This window comes from Tympanuchus pallidicinctus, unplaced genomic scaffold (genome assembly GCF_026119805.1).
Source record: "Tympanuchus pallidicinctus isolate F22 unplaced genomic scaffold, pur_lepc_1.0 scaffold7, whole genome shotgun sequence".
Lineage (NCBI taxonomy): Eukaryota > Metazoa > Chordata > Aves > Galliformes > Phasianidae > Tympanuchus > Tympanuchus pallidicinctus.
Window position 1 is genome coordinate 25368777 of NW_026294791.1, and position 21901 is coordinate 25390677.

Consider the following 21901-nt stretch of genomic DNA (forward strand, 5'->3'; position numbering starts at 1 on the left):
GCCTCTCGGACTGGGCATTCAACAGCATGTGAAGGGGGGAAAATTCTGTCCAAACAGGTGCTTCCTGGGAGACCTTTGACCAAGCTCTTCCAAGCTAAGCTGTTTGAATACTTTGGAGAAGCCCTGTGTCTCACACTATCTGTCGGCAAGTCACAAGTCTGGGCAGACCGCAGGTTTTGTCAGCCCAAGGACTCTGAAATTCTGCCTCTTGCACAGGAAAGCCATCAGTTTTCTCACGTTTTTCCTTTTGCAGTACACAGGACTGCAGGCATGAGAAGATGCCTTCAGCCATCCAAGCACCACCACCTCTTGTGGACAATCAGCCCCACAGAACTCGGCCTGTGAGGTATTTGGTAGAAGAGCTCAGCACTTCTGAGCGCCCAGGCTGCAGGTGAAGAACACAGCAATAGGTTGAGCCCACAGGCCCAACTAACTCGGGCTTCCTTTAGGAAGAATACATCCCATGACAGGATATTAGCTGTCCCATGACTACATAACCCACACAGCAGCATGTCTAATGGGGTGAACGAGTTCTCTTAAACCTCAGCTGCTGTTTGCTTGAAGAGCAGAAGCTAACCCTCCCAGAGCAGGGCCTGTTTCAAGCAGCTCTGCAGGTGACAACGGCACAACCTTGTTTCCCCAAGCACCTTCCTGGTTATGACTTCCTCCCCTGAGACACTCTGACTTTTAATCTCGAGTCCCATTGTTGTTTCTCAGTTCCTGAGCTGAGAGTCCCTCTGTAAAACCAATTTGGGTTAGCTCAGAGGATTCAGGGTCCAGAAGCCAAAAGGCTCCGTCCTCATCTCACGAGCAACATATTTACAGTGCGGTGACTTCTCACAGATAACTTTCTTCTGCCCTCTACTCTCCATGAGCACCCCAAGATCTATCTGGCCAACAGCATTTAGGAATTATTAGAGAACCTTTCGTTCCAAAAGAGTGCCAGAACAGTGTGAAAAGGGAACTACAGCATGCTCTGCCCTTTAAAGATTGCAAATGTTTAATCCAAAATGCTTGTGTCATATAGAACACCTTCCCAAAATAGCTTGCTGACATATACAGGGTGACAGAGACCAAACCAAATGTCCAAAGCAACAGACCAGCCTGCAGTAATAACAGCTTCTGAGGAGGTCTCAACAACAGCAGGAGACAAACCAAACACTTAACAAGATGTGTTCAGAAGCAAAGTAGCTGTCTCTTCATTTTTTCCCCGCATATTTCGCTCAATTTAACAAGTACTGCCAAGCCAAATTCTACCTGAGGTCTTGGAGGAATACAAAGCAATGAACTGTAGCTAGCAACTTTGAACAAACCCTGGGAAGCTTCTCTGTGGCTGCTTGTTTTGCATTTTAAACCAATGAGACTGCTCCCAGTGGCAAACGTAAGGCTGTAAGTGACAATCCACCATTACTCAGACCCACTACCTGTGGGGACAAATAATAACAGCAAGCTGATTTTTTACTTTTTTTTTTTTTTTTTTTGAATAGGAATGGCTTTTCCAGCAGTTTCAAGTAGGTCCAGATGTTACCAGGTTTTAATATGATAATCTGGAGGACTCTGGAAAGCACAGAGGTTTTGGAGAAAAGGAAGGTTTCTGTTTGTTTTTATCATAAATTTAAACTTTGCTCCCCTCCCCCGAATGCCTCCTCACTCACTCAGATCAGGCTGGGTATCCCATTGGAAAGTTCCACAAAAGGCTAAAAGATCAGAAGGCAAATTTCTCCCTTTTTTTTTTTTTCCTGCTTAATGAGTGTTGTTAACAGCAGGACAGATTTAAATGGAATCTCAGACTGGCATCTTGCTGACCTCAATCCCAGCTGGCTAAACCTTTGTAACACTGCTGTCCTTGGCATCTAACAGAGAGCAGACATCAATTTAACTGATTGACTGCAAAACTGTGAATCTGGTATGAGGAACTAGATCCATTCCACTGCCTTGCATACTGGATAAAAGACTGCTTTATTTCTCTCCCTCTCCTCCTAGTACTTCATCTACAGTAGCAGGCTTGATACATCCATCAGCGCACAACAACTCCTCTGAGGCTGCTGTGCTCACAGGACTGTATGCACCACACACAGTTCATTTTGGAGAGAAATGCTTCTGCTTCCTCCAGACACATCTGTTTTAAAGGGTCCTTCAGGTTTTTAAAGTGCATGCCAAACCATCACACCACTTCTTTATCAGGAAAGGCCTTCCCCCCCCCCCAGTCTTTTTTTTAGAAGGTCGCAAATCTTATGTTAACAAACAGCCAAGTTCAAAACCAGTTCAAACAACTATGATACAACCCATAAAATAATTATACACACCTGCAACACAAATAGAGCATAACAGAACAGAGTCCATTACCTGTGCATGTGTCTATTTGACTATCGTCTGTTTTCCACTCCAGTAGCTCACTGGGGGACTGCTCCCCTCTTCGATTTATTATCTTTGAAAAGCCACTTGAGAGAGTTGAGAAGATGCCACGGACAAAATAGCCATGCTGCTCACAATCCACAGAGCGCACCGCCTGCAGAAAGGGCTTGGCATTCCTGCTTGCAGACTGCGGCACGGGTTCAGACAGAGAGCGGTTGAAGGGAACCCGCGGTGATCTGGTCCTTGCCTGGAAAAGCATCTCTGTTGAATCTTGCTGGAGATTTTCAGTGCTGGTAGCATCCATGCTCACAGAACTTTTGACAAGACTCGAATCGTTACCTTCCCCTCTAAGGCTGCAAGAGCGCGCTCTTTTGCTTATCCTCCAGGGAAGACGAGGATGAGTTTGCCACCTGTAGGCTCCGAGCGCTTTCTCTGGGTCCAAAACCATTTGTTTGCTCATTTTCTTGCTTCTCATTCGGTGGTGCCAATGATAGTCCTTCAAGGCAGTGGTGCCAGCATCTTGTTCCGATAATGACCTCCTAAAGGCCCTGGGAGAGAGACTGTAATACTTTTTAAAAGCACTCATCTTCCAGCTCTTGAATTCCAGATTTCAACTTACATCTCTCATCACTCAGAAGTCACATAGCTGTAGTTCCTGGCTCAGCGTTTTGATGCCCAAATCATCTTCGCTGCCGCGACCAAAGGACAGCAGAGGTTCCTCCTGAAGAGCCTGAGCATCAATCCCAGCAATTCCTACATCTCAGCAAGGAGGACAAGCCCGCACCTACAGCAAGCTGCTCTCCAACGCCACGCTCAGCCTCACTATGCCTGCTGCTGCTTCCTGCATTGTCGCAGCTCTGCACCGAGCTCGCAGGAAATGACTAAAAGAACCCAGCCATGAAAACCCACAGTGGTGATCTGCACCAATCACACTTCACTTTTTTTTGGTAGACATTAAAGATTTGGTTAAACAAAGGGAAAAAAAAAAAAAAGAATGTGAAAGTAGAGTCACAGCTCTAGAGCCACAGCAGTCTCCAAAAAGTGTTAAAACTGCAATGTTCTGCTGAGGAGCATGCACATTATGTTCTTCAGTTAAAGAGGACTGTACATCAAATAGAGCAAGACAACATAAAGGCAATCCTTAGAGTTTATATTTACCACAAGAACCTTGCATCACCCCAGAGTTTCCTTCTAAAGAGCAGTAAAATACTCAGAGTCATCACAATTGGGCGCTGGAAGCTTCACAGAGCAAAGGCGAGGAATGGAATAAGGAGAAGGAATGCTGTAACTTAATATAGCGAGAGTGTAAATACACCAAAGGCAAATAAGTAAAGGGGAGGAGAAAGAGCAGAGGGTGGGTGGGACTTCATCCATCATGCACTGAAGCAGAGGTTGGGAAAGCCTTCAGGCATTATTCTCCAGCCAACAGAACATGATAGAGGGCATCTCTGTCTTTTTCTTTTTTCCTTCCTCTCAAAAAAAAAAAAAAAAAAAAAAGAAAAGAAAAAATAAAAAGAAAAGGGCTTTATTTTCATATATCTAGTTGGAATAAGAAGGGTGGAAAAAAAATAGTCCTATCTGCTTAATCGAGAGGAAAAAAAATCCCCTCGCCTTCTCTACAATTTAAGAAACAGCTGACTGTTTTAAAATCTCACAAAGAAAATATCTGCTGGTGAACTCAGAGCATGCTTGCCAAGTTTTAGACCAGAACACTTAAATCTCAAGTCTACTAAAATCCCTGAAAATAGGAGGTTTATAATGGAAATGCTGACAGACCCTTGGCAATCAAGTGACAATGAAAACCACTTCTCTGGTTAAATAAAATGATAATCTGCTCTGGCAGACCAATAAAGCTTAACTGACCCACTATGGGATCCCGTCTTTAAGTTCTGACAGCATTCATCAGCCAAAGTACATTCCTGACAGCTGCAGATGCAAAACTTCCTTCCTTCTGTATGTGTATCGAAGAGGGCGTAGCTGTACAGAGGCTGCTTGAAGCTGAGACACTGCATTACGAATTCTGCATCAAAACCACTGAAGCTGACTCTTCTCCTTCATTGGAGTTGTGCTGCTCAATGCACAAGCCCTCAATGGTAACACATACATAAACAAAAGCTCTGCTGCAGTTTCCATACAGGGTAAGGATCCTCGGGGAGGCACAAGGCTGAGTGCTCCAGCACGACAATGAGATGGAGAACTCACCAGGAAAAAACTTAGCTTGCTCCTCTCCAAGCAAACCGGGAAACACTTATCTGATTTTTGATCCCAGACATTGCTGAAAACGTGATGCAGCTCATCTTGTCCAATGGACTCAGTCCCTTGTGTCGAGGTCTTATAAATAATTCCCAACTTGGCCCTTACCAACCACTGATAGCTTTTCTCCTCCCTCTCACAGAGCACAGAAACACAGGAGCCTGTGGTGCTGAAGACTGAAGCAAAGACAGCATTAAGCACCAAGACCGTTTCTGCTGTTACTTGGTCACCAACCTCTTTCAGCAGAGGATCTTGGTTTTCTTGTAGAGCCTGTGGTAACATAAGCAGCAGCAACGCTTCGAACAAATGCTTTGAATTACCCAGTCTGGTAAAACAGGCTTTATGGAACTTTAGAAATAAGTGTAAGTAGATCTGACAGACGACGCTGTGGTTCATTCTAATGGCACAAGCCACAATCAGCAGAGAAAACTGAGAATGTGTGGTAGGTTTCTGGCCAGCCCTGCAAGACTTGCACAAGGTTTCCACTAACACATGTGCACCAACTTTTGGGAGCACACAAGGGCAGGAGAGGACAACACAGACAGCTGGTGTAGTAGCTGAAGTCTTCCTGGGATCTGCTTGCTTCAGATTTCCAGCATGCTTTGTAGCAGCTACTGAGCTGAGCACTGACATAAAGCATGTTTTTTGCAACAGGGCTTTAAAGCACGTGTGCTGGATCAGAGGATTGGGTACGACCAACATCAGTGACTCAGATCAGACAGTCCACCACCAGTTACAGCAACATTATTCTAATGCAGGACTTCAGCCTTGCAGCAGCATGGACAGAAGGAAAGCTAAGGCGGGACATTGGCCTTGGCATGCAGCCATTGGTGTTCACAGAGCTGCTCTGATCCTGTGTCACCTTCACATCCTTACCCTGTGGGAACCCAAAAAGTAAGATTGTTTCACAACCCTGTTACACAGAATCACAGAATCACCCAGGTTGGAAGGGACCTCAAGGATCATGTAGTTCCAACCCCCCTGCCTAGCAGGGCCACCAAACATACACATTCAGACAAGACAGTTACGCAGATTGCGAGCACAGATCTCCCATCTCCAGAGAGGGAACACACAGAGACCAGAGGGTACCAACTTACAGACACCATGCAAAACCCCTTATGAGTGAATTTCCACTTTAAATCCTTTTTATCAGTGTGGCCAGGGCTTGGGCAGCAGTTCCATACGGAACTCACACAAAAACACAGGCTTCATTAAGCACTCAAAAAGGAGCTCGAGAACATCAAAGCCACAGTTTAAGCTCAAATAATGTCAGAAAGGTCTTTGCTTTCAACTTTTGATTTCATTTTTGATTTCTTGTCACCATTGCTCAGATGAACACGTTCCTTGATCAAAGAAAAAGATTGCCTTCACTGAGCAGGGATCTCCCTGGGTGCTACACAGGGGACAAAATGGTCTTTCTCAAAGGAGCACTAAATAAGGCATGAGGCTTGCACGTTATTGATATAAAACCACTGACACACAAGTTTGCTTAGTCTACAAACTAGCCAATTCTTTTAAACTGTTAACTCAAATATTTTAGCTTGGGCTCCAAGTCAAAGTCCTTTCTTCCTTCTGCACATCAAACACAGACAGGATAAGGCCCAAACAAAGCCTTCATCTATCCTCACCCAACATCACCCAGGTAAAACCTCACTTGGCTTCAGCATCTCGTTTCCAAGTGAGATGCAAAAATGTAATCCATGTAACAGAGTCGCTTTCTCCTTCATCCAAGATCCTTATGTGAAAGCCCGAGTTGTTTCAGAGCAGCAGCTTATCTTGGGAAGCATTTGCACGGTCAGCCATCACAAAGCAGTCACCTTGCCCAGTGACTGCTGGCACACCGCACAGTCACCAACCACACAGAGCCACCCACTTGGCCGCCAGCAGGGAAAATAATTGCACAGGAGGAAAGGAGCTTGTCAATTTGCTGGAATATTTTCACTCATGCTCCTGCTTTTATTACCTACTGCATAAAAACATGCTCCTCGACTGGCAAATTTTCTTCAAGAAAGGTGTTGTGTTTTTTTTTTTTTTTTTTTTTTTTTTTTTGCTTCGGTATGCTTGCAGATCATTGTGCCACATCATTCATTAAGCCTTTTCAGAAAATTACTATTTTCTTCCTAACAATCAAGTCACTTAATCATCTGATTTGACATGTTTAACAGCATATATTTCGCTGTTCCTAGATATCTAAGTAATTTATGCCAAAAATGCAGATTTGCTAGACTGAAATATAACTGTATTCCAGCTTTAGCATTACATTGGGTAAACAATCTTGCCTAAATTTATAACAACATTTCACAGAAAACTGACACAAGCAGCATTACATTCTCACTGAGCATACGAAGATAATTCTTTGGCAGCAGACTCCTGTGTGGGAAGTCCTCTCTCCACCATTCAGCTTTCCAAAAATCCTACACAGCTCTGCTGCATGGAGTTCAGAAATCCCTCACGCTATCTGCTGCTTAATAAATACCAGCAGCCAATTAAAAAATAATAACAACAGAGAAAACAAAAGCAGCATTGCCAAGCAGCTGGAGGGAGAATGTGTCTCTGATGACAAAAACTTTTAACACTGCCTCGCTCGGAAAGCTGTCTTGTGTTTGAATAAAGGCACGCGCTAAAGTGCAACGTTTGGGTTCATCTTTAGTACAGCTTACACCAAGAAAAAGATGAATTGAAACCTTCCATGATTGAACTACTCCATTTAAAATTAGTTTTGGACCAAGCACAAACTTACCAGCTTCTCATTTTCTAAAATATTTTCCAGGAGGGGGAAGTGGGGGTAGAGCAGAGTGAAATGAAAGAAGAAGAAAGCACCAAACCCCTACCGCCATCCCTGAAGGCTCATTCTCCATACTTGGGACTTTGACCAAGTCCTCTTCTTGAAATCACAACCACAGAGGTACAGAAAGTCTTCGCAGAAGATTCCAGGTTGCATTCGCAGCTACCAGCTAAACAAATGGGTTCTTCAGTGCATGGAGAAGCGAATCACATTGCACTCTGCATCCTCCCCCAACTAACCAGAAGTGATTGGGCTGGTCAGCCACCCCTGACTTTTCAGCCGGGATCCCTTTAGCGCCTTTCCCCTTCAACAGCAGTCCAACGCTCACCACATTGGCACCATCCATGGAGAAGTAATCAATATATAAAGCAGACATCATCACAAAACTCTTCCAGTTGATCCAATTTGACACTTAGCTAAACAGCGCAGCAGAAGATGAAAGATTTTTCCTTCCCTTTAAATTACAGACTTTTCAAACTATTAAGTTCTGTTTATGCGAGGCTTAGTAATTAATGACTTAACATCCCCTTCCCATCCCCTATCACCAACACGCATCTGTTTCCCCCCCACCAACATTTCCTGCAGGTGAGTATCACTTCTCCTTGGAATTGCACGCACCCATGTACCTGACTACTTCATGCTTAGCGCACTGTGTTATGCAGAGAACAAATGAAATGGTATCTCTGTAGCATTTGGGATCACAGTGACTTGAAGACTGAGGCTTGCTGAAAGTAGAATTGGTATGTCTAGAATACTGATAGTTTACTGAGTCCAAATTAGAGTCCCCAAGAGCAAAGCTCTGAGCTAGGAATGTGCCTCCGTGACTGCACAGGAAGTTCACCAGTCCCAGAACCTGTCCCAAAAACACAGGTTGCTCTCCCTAGCACTATGCTGAGAATGCAGTGCATCTACAAATGAGCTAAATAGTGACACTGGCACATCTACATGCCAGACAGCACCTATTTTTTATGATCTGTTGTGACACTCCTGTGCTGAGGCACTCTGTAACTGCTGTACCCCCATCACATTGCATTTCCAAGTCCTATCTTCACTACAGCAAAAGATGGATAACCACCAACTCAAACCTGCATGGCCAGGAGGGATGCCTTCTGAAGGAAGGTAGTGAAAAGGTCCTAAATACATCTGCTCTCTAACCTCCTGGCAAAACTTCTGCCATTGCCCTGCTGATACAGACTTGGAGGAGGTTTTTCCCACACAAAAGGTGGTGAGGCACTGGAACAGGTTGCCCAAGGAGGTCTTGGATGCCCCATCCCTGGAGGCATTCAAGGCCAGGCTGGATGAGCCTGGTCTGCTGGTTGGCAACCCTGCACATAGCAGGGTGGTTGAAACTAGGTGATCATTATGGCCTTTTTCAACACAGGCCCTTCTATGATTCCATGAAATTCCCCACTTGAAAGTTTCCTGCCTTCCTTTTTCCATGCTGTTCCTGTGAACCAAGTGAGAAGCTGCTACAGCCCCAACAACTGAGCAGAGACTGATTATACAGATTTATAAGACGCTGGGCTCTGGATCAGCACCAAGAAAAGTTAGTAAGAAAATCCCATTTCAGTACATCAAGAACAAACCTGTAGAACGGCGATGCCAGATTTTAATTTCACTAGCAATCTTCTTTGTTGTCGACAAAACATGGCTCGTGCCAAGATTTGAGGGCCATAAAAACGTACCTGCAGACGCCAGCTAAGTGCACTCAGAAGCGCAGCAAGCCCACACACAGCTGTGAGCAACAGCACCCCAAGCAGCCACGTATTTTGGAAACACGTGCTGGTGCAAATAAACAAACATATAACCTGAAGGCAAATACTGGCAGCTATTCTGCAGCACAGAAAGAACAGCAAAAAGATTCATTGGTATTGACTGGCAGCACTTGCCTCCAGTTTACAAAGCTGCAGCCACAAGTCTCTGGGCTGGACAAGCCTGAAGCAGTGAGTGACAGCTGTCCTGCAGGGCTGGCTCCTCTGGGCTTACCATGCTAGGAAGCCACTGACGCACACAGGGTTTAGAGTGAAGAGGAAATCCTTCTGAATTACTGATGCTGAATTTCAGCTCCTGAAGGAAGACAAGATCATTAACTAAATTCACTGATAATTTTTGCAGGACTATCTTTTGACTATTAAAAAAAAAAAAAAAAAAAAACAACCAAAAACCAAACCTCCTTATTCTCTAACATCCACTTCTTCAAGCCTATAGGTCAGGCTAAGCATCCCTTTAAGCATCATAAGCAACCCACTGATTCACCTTTTTAATGGTGCTGCTTTTCAATGAGCAAATTTATCTTCCCATCCCCCAATTTTTTTTAGAATTGAAGTGTTCAAGATTTTTGTCAAGATTAAAAAAAAGAGAAGCATTATTCTTGCAACCTTTTTACTAGAACGCAGCATTGCTCAATGCTGCCACAGCATGAATCAAACTAAGTGCAACCTTAACATAGCTAAGAGGAAAAGCAATCACACTATTAAGGCAAGCTAACACATAAACATCTCAACAATGGCCTTGGCAACTGTGCTTAAATAGCAGATGTATATATTCAAGCTTTTCACCCTTTATTTTTATAGAACTGTCAAGGACCACATCCTCAGTGCACATTGCTGCAAAAAAAACCAAAAAAACAAAAAAACAAAAAAAAAAAACAAAAAAAACCCAACAAAAAACAACCCAAAAAAACCAGGACCTATCAGCATTGGCATTCAAATATAGGTTGATTGAGGACAAGGGGAGGAAAAAAAGTGGTGAGCACGTTGCTAGCAGGCCACGTGAGAGCCCATCTCACAGCCCAAAAGAAGGTAGGCCTACAGCTCCCAGCCACCTAAGCAGCAGCCATGCAATCCTCTTCTTCCCTGGGCATCCAGGGGAACGGAAGGCTGAATGTAAATCTTCATACACATCCATATTTATAATTAGAAAAAGAAAGATGCTTCAGAAGGCTTTCTTCTGATGACTAACTAGGAACTTGGTTCATGATTTCATTCTATACATTTTTTTTCCTACCTGCTTCCTACATCCATTGGCATTTTTTTGTTCACTTCCCTAAAACAGACAGCCTTAGAATGAACAAACAACCTTTATTTCATCAAGTCCTTCATGCAATGCTAGCCCTGTAAATTTTAAAACACTGCTTCTCAAATATTGGAAATCCTGCAGGAAAGCCAACGATCAGCAAGCGATAGCCACCAGTAATCTGCACTACCCTCCAGCATCACTGTATATCAGCACACTACTATGGGATAAACAAGGAACAAACTCCAGCAACATTGCAAGAAAGACACTCAGGTCCTGGAGTGTGACCAGAGAAGGGCAGAAGTGCTGTGAGGGGTCTGGGGTACAAGTGAGATGGGGAACAGCTGAGGGAATGTGATGGGGCAGCGTGGAGGAGAGGAGCTCAGGGGAGACCTCATCGCTCTCCAACTGCCTGAAGGGAGGCTGTGGCGAGGTGAGCCTCTGCTTCAGGGTAACAATGATAGGACAGCCAAACTAGCAAGGCTTCTTAAAAGCTCAGTCAGTGAAAAAGCTTTCACAACCCAAAACATATCGCAGTATTCAGCACCCAAGATGAACTTCTATAGAATCCATGCATCAAGAAGCATCAGCACATAAGCACATCTAATTTTCAAAATCACCAAAGCCACACGTGAGCTTCTGGTAAGCTTTGTGTCCTGTCTGCACAGGGGCTCACGCAGCCCTGACATTCAGCAGTATTTGTACCTGTCAGACCAACCACAAGCAGTGCTCTGAACCTGCACACACACGTATTAGAAGCATTTGCTCAGGACTGGCAGTAAGAGTAGGCTGTGCAACCAACAGGAGGAACACACAAATCCAAATCAATTTCAGGCTCCAAAGTTAGGCAGTGAAATTCCTTGAGCTGCAGGAGAATTAGCCTAACACCCAAATCACAGCTCTTCCAGATCATATAATAAAATCAGCAAGCTAAAGTGCAACAATTGATAGTAAATCAGAGCTGTGCATGAGTTCCATATTAAACTTTCACCATATTATAAACAAGGAGGAGAAAAAAAAGAAGTGAGAAAAGAAAAAGAGCAGTTATTCAATGGCAATGGCCTTCTGACCAGAAACGTTCCCTACAGTCCACTCAAAAGGACAGCAGTGCAAAAGCCAAGGGCTGAGCAAGGCCAGGTTGGATGGGCCCTGGGCAATATGATCTGGTGGCTGGCAATCCTGCTTGTGGCAAGGGGGTTGGAATTTGATGATCCTTGTGGTTCCTTCCAATCCAGGCTCTCCTATGAAAGCGTGGACATGAGTATGTATCAGCGCTGGGACCTTGGTACTAGCAGCAGTGTGAAGCACCTTGTAGAAATTGTGTTTGATGGCAGAGTATGAAAGAGGCACTCCTAAAAAAGAGTAGATGTGGGATAATATCAGGCTTTGAAGAGAGAAGAACGAAGGATGGAAGGACAGAACAAAGAGTAGATGGAAGGATGGAAGGAAATGTCTCTTAGAACCTTGTTATGGAACGAATTTGTGACAGATGCACACACGTAAGAGACTAAAGAAAAGAACTGGATATTGTGAGAAAGAATCACACAACACACATGCCATCACATTCCCAGCAAGGTCTGCCACCATTAAAACCACCTTTCTGAGGCAGCTTTCTGCCCAGAGATGACTTCTCTTCTAGGTTCCAGAAGGACGTAGGTTTTGTTTCATTAGGTGCGAACACCAGCTTATGCATGAGAAAACTGCCCCTTTTGCAGGCCAGCCCTTTCCGCAGAGCTCAGCAACCTCTGACAATATTCTCAATTATTTCCATCACATAAATGGAAATTTTAACTGAAAGAATAGGAGAAATTATACCTTATGCTCTCACATAGCTTCTCCAGATGATATTTCTGAAACATTTTTTGCTTACATAACTATCTGAGGGTATATTCGCCACTTCAGGCTGCTACTATTGTAGCCATCACACCAAGCAAAGGAGGTTTCAAAAGGAAGCCATTAATTGTTGGCAGCCCACATTACTGCCAGGCCAGTGAAATCACCTACCAGCACACAGCAGCAACCAAGTTCATGGGAGAGTTTCAACCAATACATTCTTCTCCCACGCACTCTTGTGCAAATAAACAAACAACAACGTGAGTATATTTCAGGGCTTGTATTTAATCACTTTGTCATTAAAAACAAGTCATTACCTACTGTGCTTGCAGTGACCACGCAGTATTGTCAGTAAACTGTGCTCCATCCTTACCAAGTGGATCAGAATCCTTGCCTGCAATCATATCTGACACTGAAATTGTATCCTGAAGCTTCAAACCATCCACTCAAAAAGCAAATATTTGCTGTAAATAAAACACACAAAGCTTTGCTGGTTTTTATAACTGCATGAGCAACCACTGAAGCTAGACCAAGCTAATGAGCACGTGCATCCCAATTGCAGCTGACTGCATGGCATTCATGTGTCTCCACTTAGTAACAAATCACAGCCTGTGCTTCATAAAAAGATTTACACATACAAAACACTCGTATAGCAGTCAGACATAAAACCAGGATGTAATCAAATCTCCGCTGTTTTATGTTTAAATCTCTCAGGACTTAAATCTGCAAAACTGAACGTGAATAATTGCAGCTATTTTCTAATAAAGACCACATGCTGCAGGAGTGGAGTACGCAAGCTTTCAATAGCTCTGCATAATATTTTTGGAGGTATTTCTACTTCAAATAAGCAATCTGGTTCAGCAGAGATAAACACACACGCATCAGTGACCTTGTTTAAACAATGCCCCGATTATTGCGATAAATCTCATTGTCAAATCTAAATATAGGCTTTTAAGACAAGAGAACCCTCAAACCAACAACAGTGGCATTTTAGAATGTGACAGCCTTCCCCTATTTACTGTTTACCTCGTTACTCAAATGCCTGTGCAGCTGCAGGAGGCCCTGCAAGGCAGGGGGGCTGTGGCTGCCAGCCACAGTGTGATCTGCACATGCGATGCTCCCAGTGCACTTGGGGCAACTTCAAAACTTGCATCACGCCTCGGGTATGCATGTGTTCTGCTTCCCACAGACAGCCCAAGTCCTGACACAAGGCAGATAGGCACCGCAGCACTGAGTCACAGCCTCAGAAACAGGGTGGATTTTTTTTTTTTTTTTTTTTTTTTAAAATGAAGGCATGGGAAAAAAAAAAAAAATCCCATTCAAAAACCCTTCTGAGTTTCAGACTTTGGGTGTCCAAGCAGGAAATGAGGGAAGGAGGGGGAATGAGGGGAAAAGGAGAAAGTTCTTTGAGTCAGGGTTATATTTTTGGAGTATTACTAGTTGTGTTCTGCCATTGTGCTGCAGAAATTAAGCTGTGTAAATTAATGCAGCATTATCTTTTCCAGGTTTTTAAGCCCATGCTGCAGCATTAACCTAATCTTGTGGTCAGAGCACACTCCCTCCCCATGCCATGGGCAACAGACAGCTTTCCATCACAGATGCCCCTGGCTGTAGCACACATCCAGCCACGTATTCCTATTTCACCTTCTTTCCCCAAAGCATGTAGGAATGTCAACAAGAACCGATCCCATTCATGTTGGGAAGCAAAACCTAAAAATTGAAGACATGGAGCCTTAAACTTTGACTTTTTTTGAAGCCTACTGAAGTACGCAGTTCATAACCATAACATATGGGAAAGGAGCAGTACTGAAGTACTTCTCTTCCTTACTAAAAATATGAAAAAGTACCTGCCCCCTTCTTGACCTTGATATTTATAAAAATAAAGCTTGACTTTGCTGGGCAGAACAAGGCTAGAGAGAAATCTCTGCCTGCTATTTCATACTCTATTACAGTTCATGAAAGATACATAGCACGTTTATTCTTACTGTTTCAGGACAAGTTAAAACTAAATTATGTTATTATGATACATGAACAAGTTGCTCAAGGAGGCTGTGGATGCCCCATCCCTGCAGGCATTCAAGGCCAGGCTGGATGTGGCTCTGGGCAGCCTGGTCTGTTGGTTGGTGACCCTACACAGAGCAGGGGGTTGAACTAGATGATCACTTTGGTCCTTTTCAACCCAGGCCATCCTATGATACAATTTTTACAAGTTTCTCTCCAAAGCAATCATTGCTCAGGTTATTGTCAGACCATTCTTCTATCCCCTTTTCTCCATTCCTGATGCAGCACAAGCCTAAACCACCTGTGACTTCCCTTGCTAGCTGCAAGTTGCCACAAGTGGATCAATTATGCACAACTACAATGACTTACGGTGAAGAAATCATTTGAGGGAAAACAAGAAAACAAACCACAAAAAAACAGATGGAGCTCAACTTATTTATAAATATCTTCAAAAAGCAGCCTGGAAACGTCCCGCCCGGGCGGGTGATGAGCACAGACATGGCATGGAGCAGCAAGGGAAGAGGCTGGGAGAACAAGGGCTTTTTGTTGTCAAGTTTTGTTTTCTCCTTTCCAAAAAAACAAGAACATCCAGGAAATCCTCCCAGTTTGGTATTCCCACCACTGCCACGATAGATTAAATACAAGGCCTTTGCTTCCTGTCCCCTCCGCGCTGGGATGGAGCAGGATAATGCCAACGTCAGATCTCACAGGAATGCCACAAATAGAGATGAAGTTCTAGATCAGCTTGGCAGAAGCTTGACTGTGCTGCCTGGACAGCATGCAACTTCCCACCCCAGTTTAACTCATTCTTTTTATTTTTAAGCAGAGGAAAACTCAGTTGGGACCTCAGGGTGAGTGAGGCACCTCCACAGAGGGCCCTGCAGCCACCGCCATGGCCTAAAGCATGGTGAGCACCAAAGGGTGAGCACCAAACCAAACACGAGCTGCTTTTGGGAGCATCGTAAATTGCAACCTTGCTGGCCACAAGTGACTCCTGGAGAATACAGACAGCAAAATCATAAAGGCTAGAAAAGATCTCTAAGATCCACAAGCCAACCTCAACCCATCCCTACCACGTGCATTGACCGCATCCTTCAGTGTTGCATCTCCAGTTCCTGAACACCTCCAGGGACGGTGACCCCACTGCTCCCCAAGCAGCCTGTGCCACTGCATCACCGCTCTGAGAAGCTTTTCCTCATACCCAACCTGAACATTTCCTGGCACAACTTGAGGCCAACCCCTCTCATCCTATCACTGTTACCTGGGAGCAGAGGCCGACCTAAACCTCCCAGCAACCTCCTTTTAGGAGCTGTAGAGCAGTGAGGCCCCCCCCGAGCCCCTCTTCTCCACACTCATCCATTGCATTCCCTCAGCTGCTCCCCATCACATTCCAGACCCTCACTGGACTAAGACACAGCTTCTAGCTCAGGGAGAAGTTGTATGGTTTTACCATCGTGCGATTGGCACAACCAACACAGTCCAAAAATCACCTTTCTGTACAAAAACATATAGAGACATAAGGACAACTGAAACCAAAACAAAAGCAAGTTCTTGTCATCCAAAAAACCATCAAGCCTACCAGGTCCTTTCATTTTGTCACTAGTCTAAAAATAATAATAATGAAAAAGCCCAACAGAAGAAAACTGGCCATTACTATGGAATGAACTGTGGGACAGAGAAAAAAATATATATATACATATATATATATATATATATATATATATGAGGGATAAATCAGAGCTTATCTTCTTAAAATATAAACCCCTCAAGGAACATAATTTCCTGCAATTAAAAATAAGACAATCCTCAAGATTATCCTAGACAAATCACCTTATGAGTTTAACATGGCTCAGGCCATTTTGTTTTATTTTTTTTTTCTTTAAATGTGCATATTAATGTTTTAATCAAACCTGTTGGACCTTCTTCTCAGCTTCTCCCTTACAACTGATGCACACCAGAAATGCATAGGATGTATTCAGAACAGGTTTGTTTCCAGTATCAAGAATATGCTTTCTCAACAAGGAGCTTTAGAACATCTACTTATTTCACTACTAAGATGACTTGGGTCACAGCTTGTTACATTCATAACTTCCACAAAGAGCAATGTATTCAGCTACCAGACACTACACGGCCACCAGATGAAGTCAAGGGTCTCATTACCAAAGACTGGGACTCAGGCTCTAACAGCCTTGCTCCACCCCACTACCTAAAAAGCAGCATTAACATCAAATATCAACAATAAGTTCTTGATGCCAAAATTGTAACAGAATAAAAAGTGCAGCAGAGAGCAGAGTAGCAAAGCCCTAAGATGTAGCAAGTAAGGGTTTGCTCAAATACAACAGGCACAGAAACAAAGGAAAAAAAAAAAAAAAAAAGCCACTTACCTTCAGAAAGCCTCAGGTATGCAGAGATCTCCAACAAGATACCCTCACCTCCACTGCCCACTCTTAAATGAGGGCTAGGAAGGGGTGGATCCTGGCCCCAACCCTTCTGGTCACTCAGGTTCATTGCATACACCTGAGTTCCCCTGGGTTGGCCCTGCTTTCCACCAGGTGCTCAATTACTGCTTCAAGGCCTGACTCAGCATTTCCACTTCCAAAGTGCTTCAGAACAGCCAATTATGCTCTCTATATTTACAACCCTGCAGTAAATACAGATTTTCAGATCCAAAATGCCTTTCTGACACCAGGCCTTTGCACCCTGCAGAAGCTCTGGCTGCAAGGCTGCCTTGGTGGGAGCATTTTGGTGCTCCGAGCTTTTTAAACCTTTCAGTTCAGTGACCGCAGGTTTACAAACCCATCATTTAGGAAGGCTAACTGACGGTGAGAAAGCACACATTCCTCTTGAAGTGACTCTGTTAATGAAATCAGTCTACAGTGGAATTTCAAACCTAAAAAGGGTTTTCAGAAATAGAACAAGATTGATACAGATTGCACATCAATTCCTTACTCAGAATCCCATTATCAAATCTACTGGAAGAAAAGTCCAGTTTCCCATCTGCCCTCTATCCCTCTACCTACTGATTTTTTTTCTGTTACTTTCCCCCTCTCCCCTCTGCTCTCCCCACCTGACAGCCATCAAACACAATCGATAGATGGATCAAACCAAAGGGTCTTTTCTGTTGCATTCACTGCATTTTTCACGGCTGAACAGCTCATACCCATTCCATTCCAATCCATAGGGAATTTGAGAGATTATGTTTTGCTGAAACTAACGGGAGCATTCATCCATATACATATCTTTGATTTCAGCCCATTTCTAAAGGTCCTCCTTAAGATCACAGCTGCCGACTATCAAATGAACTGTAAATCAATACATACCACAAAGAAAAAACAAACAAACAAAAAAACAACACAAAGCCAGTCTAACACCAATTCACGTCTTCTCTTTTTAACACCTTTTAAAGCTAGCAATGAAAGCAGTATAAAAAGGAGAGCATCAGCTCCTTTACCACTAATGTCTCTACATTTTGCATGGTTAAGGGAATTTCTGAATGAACCAGAAGGTGGCAACTTCAGGGTAATTCTGCCAAGGAAAAAACCACCCTGCTCTCACATCCTTTTCTATTATTAAATGTGATACAATAGGATTCCTACTAAAATATCTGAAGCCAATTGCCACAAACTGTACTACTGGGAAAATTAAGCAGAATAAAAACAAGTGAGGCAACACAAAAGAGATTAGCAGCACGCAACGCCATTTCTCACAAAAGAAAATGAGGGCATAAACTTGTATTTAAAGCTCAGAACTGTGGAGCCGTGAAACATGGCACACAGTACAAAGGGGAAGAGCAGGGGAGGAATAAGCAGAGGTACTTATTATGTCTGCCCCTAACTGCAGGGATTCTGAGCACAGTACAGAGCAGCAAGGACATCCAGCCGCAGCTTTACCATTACCACCATTACCTGGCTGTGCCAATTGGACCATTTCTGTAGAGCTCATGAAATCTGACAGCTAGAAAGCTGCAATTTCATACAAGTGGTTATTTCTGAGCCCTTGCTCAGGAAAAAACTGAATTCAGCTCGGGGAAGAGCCTTGCCACTGCCCACGACTGTCCCAGAAATTAACTGGCAATGTCAAAAGATTCAGATTGGCACTTTTATGCTTTAAAGACAAGAGACACAAGCAGGAAATTAATCACTGACGTATGTTTGTATTTTTGACTTGCCTAATTATAACTTTCCGCCCCAAAGCAACTTTCAGTATTAACTCAAAGTTTAAATTTCCTCTTCCTTCTACCTCAGCTACCACCCCTTTTGCTCTCTCCTCTCAGGCCCTACTAAGATTGGAAACCTCATTTTGAAAATGAATTCTCTGCCTCGCTGTTATCTGATAACAACCCTCAGGATTGCAAATTTAATCATGATAACAACCAAAAACCTTGACACGGGAACCTGAACGCTCAGAGCCTTTGCACCATTGGCAATAGTTGGTGTTCATTTACATAGTGGTAGCAGTGGAGAGCTGCTATGGGGAAAGGAAAAGAGCCGCACAACACACTTGGTGTTAGAAACATCCTTCAAACCTTAAGACGAGAGCACTGAGAGATTAAGAAAGCTGAACAAAGAAATACCTGCTTTGCCACAGCCCTGCGGTTATTTGTAGCAAGGAGCAGATAGACACAAAGACAGATAGCACAAAGAACAGAGCTGTACTTGCCACAGAAGGCATCTTCAGAAACAAGCGAAATTAGAAATTAAAAAGGTTTCCTAATGACCATTTTCCCTTCTGGAGAGTTGTGTTAATCACAGTGTTAATACACTCAAATCAGACTTGGGATACTCCTGACACCCACACTGCAGAATTCCCATTGCACAGGATGCTGCTGTTAGTCAATAAGCTCAGCAGCACGCTCAACTGAGCAGCAGCATAAATGTCACTGCACTCAGGTGATGAAGTGAAGGCTGAAGCTCACCTGGTCACGGGGCTGATATGGTAACTTTGTGCACACTGCCTTTAAAATCTGTACTATTTCATGTATGGCCACTTACTGTAAGGCCCCCATGTATTATCTATTGGCATTCTCAGATAAAAGACGTTCCTTGTACCTGGAAATTCCTGTGAAGTAGCAGAGATTTCTGTGAGACTGTCATTATCCACCTGCCACAGGGAGTCACGTTCTGATGGTGCAGCCATTAAAGCTGTTGCTTTTTGCTATTTGAGAGCTTTGATGTGACAACTTAAACTCTCCTTGAACGCCTTCTCGCATCCAACGTCACCTCACATAGCCTGCAGAGGATAAGGCAGCACCCTTTGTAGTGATGCAGCTGAACTCACAGGTGTCATTTCATGCATTAATTAAAAAGAAATATAGCTCATAGTTAGAAAACAAAGGATACTGCTAAGCTAAGGGCTTCTCTACAAGCCTTTGTTAGTTGGCTGTTGTTTAATGCTTTGGGTGTTCCATACCATTTGTCTTTTTATATTTCACAATGCAAACAACGATGTCAAAGAGCCAATTTCAGTTTACTTAGATGCCTCTTTAGCTCAGGCTGTTTTCGTTTCACCTCAAATCCAATCAGTCATTTGCATTTTCTCCTGCAGCGGTAGACTAGCAGATAGCCAAATTAAACAGCACTTTAAAAGCAACAGGGATCTCAGGAGAGGGGGGAGAAACACAGCAGCATTTGCTAAGCTGGCAAAATGCCATTTGTCTTCTTTGACCTTCACTCTTTATAACCTCTCTGTTAAATAAAGATCCAAACCTTACGATGTTCAGTTCCACCAGCACCACACAAAGAGCCCACCAGCTCTTTTCCACAACCAACCTCAAACATTCACACAGATGGGTCAGTAAAAGAAGTTGAAGCAAATGGAATACAGCTGCAGCTGAAATAATCAGAGGCCATAGCTATCCCTGTAGCCCCAGATACAGGAACCAGACTGCCCCAAGCACACACCTTCACACAGGGTGCCTGGATGCACGTGCCCTATCCAAATGGCTGTCCCACAGGTACATCCCCTAGAACCAGCCTCCAAGCAGCTGCACTTCATATCAATTCCAGCATCCCCAGCTTCCTAACATCCTGGGCCTATTTTCAAAAATGCATTTAACACACATTCCCGCAGTGTAAATAATGAGATTTAAGCCTAAAGAACCTCTCCAGGGACTCTGAAAAGATTCAGAAAGTTACCCAGCTGATGTTTATTACATGTTTCCCTATTGCCACATTTCTGTCATCAGAGAATAGCACTTTTAAACACTGATGGGCTACAACTGCTCTGAAGAAATCCATGCAAGGTAAATGTTTGCTCTACTCGTTTAATAGCCGCTGGACTCCTCTACAGAAAAGGCTCTCTAAATTAATTCTCAACAGCCTTTTTGCCAAGTGAGATTTCAACTGCCATCACTGCAGCCTCCTCCTCTCTGAAACAAGGAAAGAAATCTGTATTTATTTTAATTCTGGTTCTTTTTGCAAAGGTTGGTTAATTTACTCCGAGTCCCAGGTTATTTATCGTGAGATCAAAGAGATCTCCGCTTCAGCTCTCCGTATTCGGTGCCATGTCTGTCAAAATGTAATCAAAGGAGATTACTCAGCTTCAGATGACATCTCTGCTTTTCCTAGAGGCAGAAAATTCATGGTTTCTAAGAAGCCGTGAGTAAATGAAAAGAGACAAGTAGATTTGGGCTAGAAGGGAATCCCAGCTTCCAACAAAATTTCCTTCTCAGCAAAATCCAAAGCAGTGCTTGGCACATCCAGCCCATCGCTTCTATTCAAGAGATGCTGCTCACATCTGTGTCTACACCATCCCCTCCATAAACACCAAACAAACTGCTGCTTGGGGAGAGAATAACAGCAGTGAGTAATTCACACAGAAGCCCAATTTTCCAAGAACAACCGTTCGCTGGGGCTCACACATTGAGAACATGGGCACCTGCATGCACCTGGAGCCTGATGGCACCAGGCTCAGCTTGGGACCTCCTACCATCTGCACAGGGCAGGCTCCCTGCTGGGGGGCTATTCTGGCTCCCACACTCCATCCCATCGGGTAGATTTCTACTCTATTACAGACAGATTCCCTGGGATACACGGAGGTAAAAATCATTCCCTGCTGTGGCAGTTTATGATGTTTGCTTTGCACTGCATAAAGAAAGAACACCTACACCAGAGAAGACACACATCCAACAATGAACACCTAAGCCAGCCTCTTAAAAACACTCACCAGCTCCACATATAATCAAGCCCTACAATTATTCTAATTTGCACAAATAAGAGTTGAACAAACACTGTAAATATAAATGAAAAACCCCAGGCACAGGCTGGAACATTTTAAAATCCCAAATACACCACCATCTCTGTAACAACGCAACAGAACAACCTACTGAAACCCAGTTAGCAACAAATAAAAACCCTCAAATAAAAAGCCATCCCACATCCACAGACAGCTGCTGTCACAGAGCCAAAAGCCAAGGCAGAAATCCTGGGAAGGCTGAGGAATGGGCTTAAGAGTGAAGTCTGCCCAGTGGCTGGCACGCTCCTCTCATCACCTCATTCCCAATGGACAAAGTTCTTGACGTTTCCAAGTAGCCATCTCACACTGGAAATGGGACACGAATATAACAACAAAACCCAAAAGCTCTCTGCCTGCTTGTAGGCATCTACAAGAATGCTTTCTGCTCAGTTATCTTTTCCATCAAGCAAGAGGTTTCTCCTACTC

The 21901-nt window shown here is 43.7% G+C and overlaps 2 protein-coding genes across 11 annotated transcripts in view; both read right to left on the reverse strand.

Annotated features, from left to right (window-relative positions):
• RASAL2 (RAS protein activator like 2) overlaps positions 1 to 21901 on the reverse strand; it is a 153822-nt gene that overhangs the window by 102487 nt on the left and 29434 nt on the right. The window contains exon 1 of one of the 9 annotated variants that reach the window (XM_052665752.1): positions 2347 to 3775. The exons of 5 other annotated variants lie outside the window; for them this stretch is intronic. In XM_052665752.1, coding sequence (XP_052521712.1) covers positions 2347 to 2941 — 595 coding nt within the window. In that variant the 5' untranslated portion in view covers positions 2942 to 3775. Of the gene's footprint in view, positions 1 to 2346; positions 3776 to 21901 lie in introns of those variants that run through there. 3 more of the 9 variants (XM_052665754.1, XM_052665753.1, XM_052665755.1) reach the window with 3 other exon arrangements.
• LOC128072220 (uncharacterized) lies at positions 3882 to 21897 on the reverse strand. Of its 2 annotated transcripts, XM_052665765.1 has the most exons (3): positions 16627 to 21897; positions 5393 to 5485; positions 3882 to 5357 (listed from the first exon to the last, which is right to left on the reverse strand). In XM_052665765.1, the coding sequence occupies exon 3, from the start codon at positions 5308 to 5310 to the stop codon at positions 4381 to 4383; it is 930 nt and encodes a 309-aa protein (XP_052521725.1). In that variant the 5' UTR covers positions 5311 to 5357; positions 5393 to 5485; positions 16627 to 21897; the 3' UTR covers positions 3882 to 4380. The 2 variants fall into 2 exon arrangements, with proteins under 2 accessions (XP_052521725.1, XP_052521724.1); XM_052665764.1 differs by having other exon boundaries at positions 3882 to 5485.